At 33.5% G+C, this 9968-nt stretch overlaps 1 protein-coding gene across 1 annotated transcript; it reads right to left on the minus strand.

Annotated features, from left to right (window-relative positions):
• Positions 1-4427: 4427 nt before the first annotated feature.
• Positions 4428-6118, minus strand: LOC140880450 (polyubiquitin). The gene is made up of 2 exons (XM_073284907.1): positions 5989-6118; positions 4428-5456 (listed from the first exon to the last, which is right to left on the minus strand). The coding sequence occupies exon 2, from the start codon at positions 5454-5456 to the stop codon at positions 4530-4532; it is 927 nt and encodes a 308-aa protein (XP_073141008.1). The 5' UTR covers positions 5989-6118; the 3' UTR covers positions 4428-4529.
• Positions 6119-9968: the final 3850 nt, after the last annotated feature.

Below are 9968 nucleotides of genomic sequence, written 5' to 3' on the forward strand. Positions count from 1 at the left end.
GGAGATCTAAGTTTTCCTATTATAGAAAACTCTTTTTCTTCTGGTGGAATTTCTTGAATAGAAGATTTGTCCCATCTCCTGCTTGTCATTATGTCTCCTTGGAAAGATAACCTTCGGGGTTCTATTTTAAGGTCTCTGTATAGAACCGGCCTGTCTTGAATTTGAATGTCTGTTTCCTGAATTAAAGGAAACTCTCCCAAAGATCTCTGGAATTTCAATGAACTCATTTCTAATAAATAATTCAGAATGGTGAGTATTAGAAAGAGCATATGAAATTTGATACGTAATAGAATATGGCCTATTACCTTCCTTCATTAGTTTTTTTTCCTTGAAGTTTTGATGCAAAGTCAAGGCTCGACTAAAATCTCTATCAGCTAAATTATAGGCTATTCTTGGATAAATATCTCTCACAATTTTTCCTGCACACAAATTTCCCGAGATAGTTCCTAGAACCGCATCTTGTATATTTTCCATTCTTTTATCGCATACTACGATATCTATGGGTGAATCTATTCCCTCTTTAAAAGTAGCTTTGATAATAATCTGGATTGCTCCAATATGAATCCAAGACATTGTCTTTGCTACTTCTGCTTTTAATTTCTGTAATTCTTCTCGAATTTCTTCAAAGGGAATTAACTGCATTTCAATTTGATTACTGGTTAATTCCATAGGGATCGCCATTTTGCTTTTGGATACCTTATAAATTAAATTATGTCTTCTTTGTCTTAGCCTTAGGCTTCCTAAGACTCTTTCAACTTGTCCTGCCAAAAATCCTTGGTACTTATGTAATGTTGGATTTTCTCTCATAATCCTTTGGACCATATTATGAGATATCGTGGTTTGGCTAAAGAACCCAGCCAAACTTTCATGTGTTTCATGGCGAAACACTTCCTCTTTACTCTGATTCTGATTCTGATTCATCCTCAGAAACTTCTCGACTAAATAATATCTCTTCTTCGTATATGCTTTCATCTGAGGGGATATCCTCAAATTGATATACTTGGACTAGATCTTGAAAGAAGACCGCATCTTCCATTTCTGGTGTTGCTTCAAAGAGTTTAACTTCTTTTTTCTCGTTTTCTGGACAATTTGTAGATATATGTCCTCTTGCTTCACATGTCCAGCAGTTCCAATCCTTGAAACTTTCACTTGCTCTTATATGAGTTCTTCTGAAAGTTCTTCTTGATGATGTTCTTCTCCCGCTTTGTGATGAGTCTGTTGCTGGGGATGTTCTTGTAGGTCCACTTCTTCTACCTGATCTATAGGATCTGGCCTTTTGTTTGGACCAAAATGTTCTTGGTTTCCAAGAACTTTTCATTCTTTTATTATAGGGATTATTTCTGAATTTCTTTCTTTTAAATCCCTGTGATCTATTTCCAATGATCGTTGGAAGATCATTTTCTCTACAACACAAAGGTGTACGCTTATCTATACTTCTTATTTTCTTGTAGTTCTTCTGTAATGCTTCCATATGGCACAATTCTGCTAATTTTCCTTTCAAAAAAGAGGCACGTCTTGCCAATGTATCAAGATTACCTGGAACATATTTTTTAATCAGCATTTCTCTCCAGGGACTTGGCATTTTTGCGAAAAATAGCTGAATAGCTATATTTTTCTCGACTCTCGAATTCCATCTGTATTTAGTGAATAACATAATGTATTCATCAAACTAAACAGATATCATGTAACTCGAGGCTATAAAGAGCTAGAGTATATATTCTCTTTTTTTCTGTATCTTGATTATTGAAATAGTCTACCCCTATGAATTGTGCTTTAAATAGGGTGGTCATTCTTCCTCCAATCTCGCTGAGGGATTCTCCTACTAAGATTGATTCCTTAGTTTCTGGCATAGTCATCTCCCATGCGATCTTAACAGATCCCATTAGACTCATTTTTAGAAGTTTAATGAATCCTTCTTTATTGAGATCTAATGTCATTGCTGCTATTCTCATAGCTGACGTCCAATCATCTATAAGATCTTCTCTGTTTTTGAAGTCCATAACATCAAGGTTTAACATAACCCCATAAGGATGTATTGGATCTAAAACAGTTTTTCCGTAAGGAGTTTGATGGAGTGGGATTTTACTCCTTCTTGATCTGGTTCCTGCTGCATGTGAATTTTCTCCAACCTGGAACTCACTATGTGGTTCTTCTGTTTTAACCACATATCTTGGGGGATTTCCTATGAGTTGTTCACCCTCAGGGGAATTCATTTTTAGATCTACTACTTTGAGATTCGCAAAAAAATCCACAAGATCTTGTAGATCCTCGAGATTTAATCTTTCTAAAGTAGTCATCAGATAGTGTTTTTCTCTGATACTGCTTTTATAAGATTAATCATCATTTCATCATCGGTTAAAGGTTGTTGGATCATTTTGGTTTTACCTTTCTGATGTAACAAAGGTTCGGTACCAAATGAGAGTGGTAACATTTCTCCTGTATTTCCTTTTCTAGAACCCGAAGTGTGTTCTAGATTTATGATTTTATTTTGAAGATCCTTTAGAGTTCCAAGAATTTCTTCTTGTTTCTTAAGGATTTGTTCAATTTGCCGAGGTATTTCATACAGCTGATTGTTGTAATATTGTACCGTCTTTTTAATTTCTCTAAGATCTCCGGAGAGTTTAGAGGAATCTGGGGTAATCTCTAAAAATTGAGAGTTAAAAATCATTTTTCTTTATCTCTTCAAAATTAAGAGTATTAATCACAACCTGTTGTAAGTAATCTATTGTGAATAGATTAACTTGTTTATAGAATTTCATATGAATAAAATTCTCTTGATTCAAACCTTCGTTTGAAGTCATTTTTTGTAAAAAACTTCTTCTCAACAAAGAAAAGCATGAATTAACAAATAATATTATGTCTGAATAATTAACCTAAAGCTCTGATACCATTTTTGCGGATAATTCTTTGTACTATGATTAAGCACAAAATCTTCAGATTTTAGCATAAAGTCTTTAGATTTTAAGCATAAAAAAACATAAATCCAGTACAAGAATTTAAAGGGTTAATTGCATCCACACCCCCTGTGAAAAGTCTAAAAGGCATAAAACACAATGTGTAAAATTAATAGCATGTTAGACCCTATGTTTTAAAAAAATTAGCATAAAACCCCCTATGAGAGAGTATAAATGTGCCCGAGTTTGTATAACATAGGGTTGAAATGTGCTACATTTTAAAAAACTGAGGGATACATTAGCCTATTAATATTTCTTAGGGGGTTTTATGATTTTTAGACTTTTCACATGGGAGATTAATGCAATTAATCCGAATTTAAACAATTAAATATTCAAGTTTGATGGTCCTATGGAGCTATTGCAAAGAATCTTATGGGTAGGGAGGTAGGACAAAGTCAAGTTGGAATTTGGGGATTTATCACCAATTTGCTCTTATAAAAACCAAAGTAATATTTTTTTACGATAAATAGAGTATAAAAACGTTTTTTTTAAGTTAACATTATCACAAAAAATTATCACCATAAATATAACACAATTCCAGTGTTTTTATATTCAGAAAATTAATTAATTTATTTATTCATAAGTACATCAAATACTAAAATAATTATATTCGATTCATCAACTGAGCACAAAATCCATAATTTTCCTTTTGATTTCCAAATGGACGGAGTTGAGGATTGCATTGGGGATTGCAAGATGATGAGAGTCTGAAAGAGGCGATAATAGAATATGGATGAGACTGAGCGAGGCGACAAATTGGGCATGAGGGTCCGATTGATAGTTGGACGGGGTATTTTTTTCAATTGAGTGACTCACTGAGCCGATCTCACACAAATTTTTGTCAAGAAAAGAAAATGAGGTAGTTGGGAACTTGCCCATTAACTTAATTATCCCGGCAAACTTTTCTGAATTCAGGAAGGAATCTTTTTTTTCAAAATATAAATAATCCTAATAGAAATACAAAATTTATTGATTTTTTTTTAAAAAAAAAAAAAAGTAAATCCAGGACCGTTTGTCACGGACTCTCGAATTCAGCGAGAATATACTAGATTGATAAATTTTTTTAAAATGCAATATTTTTATTAAATTTTTTTAATTTTATATTATTTTAATAAAAAAGCTCATAACTAATTCAACAAAAAAATAAGAAACATCACTCAAAAATGTGGCAAGACCGAAACAAAGGAATAATATTAATATACCCTTGCAAACATGAATTTACTTAACTATGGAATAGCAAATTACCTCAACAGCCGTACCACAGTTTACCATTCTTGAAATGTGTAATTGTGTAATTTTGAACTCTTCTCATTGTTTACTTTACTATAATTACTCCTCGCAAATTAATTTTATTATTTGCTTCGAACACACATCTTCTAGTAATTTCCATTCGAAATTCCCAGCATTGACTGATGATGGAAGGATTAAACGTTAAAAGGATGACTCAAACTCTTGTAATAATCAACTCGAACATAAACCAAACCATATGAGAAATGAAAAATATGGCAAATACCAGATTCAACTCCAATTCATTGTCATGGAAATTATTGAACAGTTCACAAATCACAATGATATTTAGAAACCACCTCCTCCTCCACGGAGACGCAGGACAAGGTGAAGGGTGGACTCCTTCTGAATGTTGTAATCGGCGAGGGTCCTTCCATCCTCCAGCTGCTTACCAGCGAAAATCAACCTCTGCTGGTCTGGTGGGATACCCTCCTTGTCTTGAATCTTGGCCTTCACATTATCGATGGTGTCCGAGCTCTCCACCTCCAAAGTAATTGTCTTTCCAGTCAAAGTTTTCACAAAGATCTGCATCCCACCACGAAGCCTCAGCACCAAGTGCAGAGTCGATTCTTTCTGGATGTTGTAATCGGCCAAGGTGCGGCCATCCTCGAGCTGCTTTCCGGCGAAGATCAGCCTCTGCTGGTCTGGTGGGATGCCCTCCTTGTCCTGGATCTTGGCTTTGACATTGTCGATGGTATCGGAGCTTTCTACCTCAAGGGTAATAGTCTTGCCGGTGAGGGTCTTCACGAATATCTGCATGCCACCACGGAGACGGAGGACCAAGTGGAGGGTGGACTCCTTCTGTATGTTATAGTCGGCGAGGGTGCGCCCATCCTCGAGTTGCTTTCCGGCGAAGATCAACCTTTGCTGGTCCGGGGGGATGCCCTCCTTGTCCTGGATCTTGGCCTTGACATTGTCGATGGTGTCTGAGCTCTCCACCTCAAGGGTGATGGTCTTGCCCGTAAGGGTCTTGACGAAGATCTGCATGCCACCACGCAGACGGAGGACCAAATGAAGTGTTGACTCCTTCTGGATGTTGTAGTCGGCGAGGGTGCGGCCGTCCTCGAGCTGCTTTCCGGCGAAGATCAGTCTTTGCTGGTCTGGAGGAATTCCTTCCTTGTCCTGAATTTTGGCTTTGACGTTGTCAATCGTGTCTGAGCTTTCCACCTCTAGGGTGATGGTCTTGCCCGTCAAGGTTTTCACGAAGATCTGCATCTGCAAGGTGAAACATGATCAGAAAACATTTCATTGACCGCAATCAAACAGACACCAGAATTAATCAATCCAGCGCTACTAGTAAAAAAAAAAAAACATATCTACTTCGAACAAAAACCACAAGATCCCCTTCTATCAAGAGATCAGATCAACAATTGAATTACTTTTCAAAACCCAAAATTTACGGTAACCATAACAGAATCTCGCTCCGATCCAAGAGAGAGACTCGTAATCAACAGATCTTAAATTCAAAAGTCGACATGAAAAACGAAAGATCGGTTCAATCGACAGATCCGAATCTCATCATAAGGAGAAACCAAATAAAAATAAAAAAAATTATGAAAACGAGATCCCACGACAAAAATCAACAAAACAAAAGTCCTGCAACTACCAGATCCAATAAAGGACCCAAATTCATCGAAAAATTAACCAGAAAAAATCAATCGCGAAACAGACAGCCAAGAATAAAACAGATTCAAAAAAACAATAAATTCTTATCTTAGATTAAAGAAAAACGGAGAGTAGAAGATACCTCGAGAAGAAGAAGATAAGCTTGAGAAAGAGAAGCAATTAGAAAGAGGCGATATGAAAGAATTTCATGGACGCGAGAACCTTCTTATAATGAAGGCCAGGAGCGGAGATTAACGCCCAATTAAATAACGACACGTGTACCTTATGACCATAACAAGCCTGCACGCAAACGCACCCTTGATCGGTTAATTATAAGTTTAAACTTTCTGGGCCCACATGTTTTGTTTCGGATAAAATTCGGTACAAAACATGAAAAATATGGTACAAATACATGATATTTGAGTATCAAATGTGTTAGATCTAGTATAAATATATTATTTTCGAGTACTAAAAAATATTGATATTAATAACACATTTATCTTATTTGGATGAAAATCGGTACAAAACATTGAAAATATGGTACGCATATGTGATTTTTGAGTACCGAATGTGTTATATCTGGTACAAATATATGATTTTTGAGTACTCAAACACATGTTGCAAGTTCACATTAATAAAGATGTTTAGATTTTATACTCAAAATTGTATTTTTTGTACTCGATCTTGAACAATTAGTGCTCAAATATCTTGTATTTGTACCATATTTTCAATGTTTTGTACTTAATTTTATTCGAGTAAAATAATATGGGCCAGGGAGTGCAAACAAATTTTTTCTGATAAAAGACTGATTCTTAATTTGCTTTTGGATTTAGGGACTGAACACCAATTCACCCCTTGATTTATTTCTTGGTCTATGTGCGGTACCACGTTCTCTGGAAGGTGTGTAAACCACGCGCTCTATTTCGAGGAAAAAACAATAATTTGGTTTTATTATTTAAAAAAAAAACTTTTATTAAACGGTCTCAAATGTCATTTTTTTTAGGCAGGTCTCTTATATGAGTTATCTATTAAAAATTATTATATTTTATGTCAAAAATATTACTTATTATTATAAATATGGGTAAGATTGACCCGTTTCACAGATAAAACCGTCTCACATGAGTGTTACTCTTATTATAATTAGCCAGCTGATCAAAATTATTAGGGCAATTTTAGAGTTTTACATCCTTACAAGTTAAAAAATGTAAAAAGTCTCCGGTCTAAAACTAACAACATTTTACATTCATTCATTTTTCAAAGCCAAACACATGTATATTTTTAAAGTTTAAACGCATTTGCCTATTTACAACGAATTTTGTGCCCAATTTTCTAAAACGTAGAGTTTTAAATACTTTTGATTTTAGACACATGATTTTTACTAGCGATGACAATGGGGCGGGCGGGGCGGGGATGGGGATTCCTCCCCATCTCCGTCCCTAAATACAAAATGTTTTCTCATTTTCACCTCATTTTTCGTTATTTTTAATCGAAGATTCCTTATTCTCATATTCTCGGGGACTTAATCTTCATCTTCGTCCCCATACTTGAATATATGTAAATATATATATTTTTAATTTTATTTTTATTTATAATATTAGTCAATTTTATTGTAAAATACATAAAAAAAATTTTGATGTAAAAAAATTTGATTGTAAAATTAAAATCTAACATTAATCACAATATCTTGAATTAAAAATATTCATATCAATCAAGATTATTTTTAAATGAATGAAAATTGTTCTTTTAAAATAATACAAACTAATAAATACTATTATTTTTAATTTTAATATTTACTATAATTTATATATTATTCAAATATTTAATAAAATTTTATAAATAAAAAATATTTATAATTTATTATTATTATTATTATTATTATTATTATTATTATTATTATCGAAACGAGTTCAAGAATGGAGATAGCATCTCCATACCCGCCCCAATATGCGTTGGAGATTTTAAAAAATCCTCAAACCCAAATCCATACCCGTAATAGCTCCTCCATTCACGCCCCGTTTCGGTTTTTTTTCTGCGGATCTCCGAACCCGTGAGAAAAATTGTCATCCCTAATTTTTACTTTGTTTAATTGCAACAAAAGTGTTGATGTAGTTTGCCAAAATTATAAAGAAGGAACATATATATAAATAAACTTGAATTTGTTTATATTATTAAGAAATATAGAATAATTACATTTGTTGTAAATATATATTTATCATCTATACTATATATAATATTTGAGTACTTTAGAGTGAGTACACTAACTTTTTTTCCAAAATTTCTCTTTACACTATATGAATAACTAAATTTCATTTTATTTATATATATTTCCAAATTTTTCTCAACTAACTATTATAGATAGGATAAAATGATAACTTTTACATTTATTTTGAAATGAAAAAGAATAATAGAATTTTTTTTTTTAAAAAAAAAAAATAATAATAATAATAATAATAATAAAAATAAAAATAATACATATACGCCCATACATATATTTATAAATACTTGAAATGAACATTTAATTAAAAACTTAACTAATTAAAAACTTAGCTAAATGAATTTAAATGCTTGTCAATAAAATCTCATAAACAATAAACTCCAGTCCACATGCGTACTAAATAAATGTCAAATCCCCTACCATGCAACCATTAAAACATATCCTCAATCCAACCATGATAAAATAACTGTGCGGAAAAACTTAGTTTAAAACTGAAAATATTCAAAACATGACTAAGAAGCAATGGTCACGGGCGCCGTCTGCAGGGAAAAACTCATACGCCTTCACCTTCGGTAGGGGCTACAGTATCATCAACTAAATCAAGCTCACCTGCATCATATAAGCATAGTGAGCCTAGGGGCTCAACAAATTTTATCTCATAATAACAAGGTTTAAAATTCACACACAAGCATACAGATCATACTAATATATATACTTAACATGAATATGCATGCAAGCTTTTAAAACGATGCATCATAAAATAATCTTCCATGTCATAACTTTCATCATAACTAGTAACCACGAACTATATCCTAAAGTACATATCATAATAGAGCATGTCATAATGATAAATAACTGTGTAGGTTGTATTCATGAGTGTGGCCCGTAATCATGAGCGATTGATCAATCTGAGAACCATTGTACGTTGAAACGACCCTAAACTTCTATTGTAAATATACTTAAATAAAAATGCGGGTTTTTCAAAAATTTCGGCATGATCCATATGTTTATTTTAAAACCCACCTGACACAGATAGCAAACAACAAAAGAAACCGACAACACAGATAAACTATTTCAGAATAAATGAAAGAGAAACTAGGGAAAAAAGTTCAACATCACAATCATCAAAATTTTACAATTTAATTCTTACAGACCAAAAAACAAATCTTAAAATCATTTCATTTACATTTGCCAAATAAACAAAATAAATACTTCATAACATTTAAGTTTGAATAAACTTCTACGGAAGAATAGCATAGGTCGGAGGGATGTGTCGTGCCCGCATCGCAGTCCACTTGAGAGTCATGCCCCTCGATCTCAACAAAGTACTGTTATGGATTATGTCGAAGCGAACATGACGATAATAGAAATTGCGGAATAAAATAATCAACAAGAACACTAAAGATTTACGTGGTTCACCCAATATAGGCTACGTCCACGGAGCTGCTGCAAATATTTATAACCGGAGAAATATTACAAGTGTATACAAAACACTATATCTCACCACACCCAAATCTCGAGTATTACCGAGAAAATATTTCTCTAACTCACACAAGAGATCACCGAAAAAAAAACAACTCTTTTTTTCTCTCTTTATTTTCTTCGCTAATGTTAATACAGAAAAGAGGAATGTGATACAATAACTGAAGGAATATGACTCTATTTATAATGTTTCCTTCATTCTTCTTTCTTCAAACTTTCGATGTGGGATGAGAGATTTTATTTAATGTGGGCCTCACCCCATTAAATCTCACATGCCTAACAATTCTCCCACTTGAAGACTTGATTTCAATCATGGCTTCACACAGTCAATGCAACAGCTCAGGCCTCCTCGCTTATACTTGCAATCCAACTGAAGTCGAACATAACTTCAGTTTGTTAGTGGTCACCGCCTTTGTGAACAAATC

This window comes from Henckelia pumila, chromosome 1 (assembly GCF_033568475.1).
Source record: "Henckelia pumila isolate YLH828 chromosome 1, ASM3356847v2, whole genome shotgun sequence".
NCBI classification, from domain to species: Eukaryota; Viridiplantae; Streptophyta; class Magnoliopsida; order Lamiales; family Gesneriaceae; genus Henckelia; species Henckelia pumila.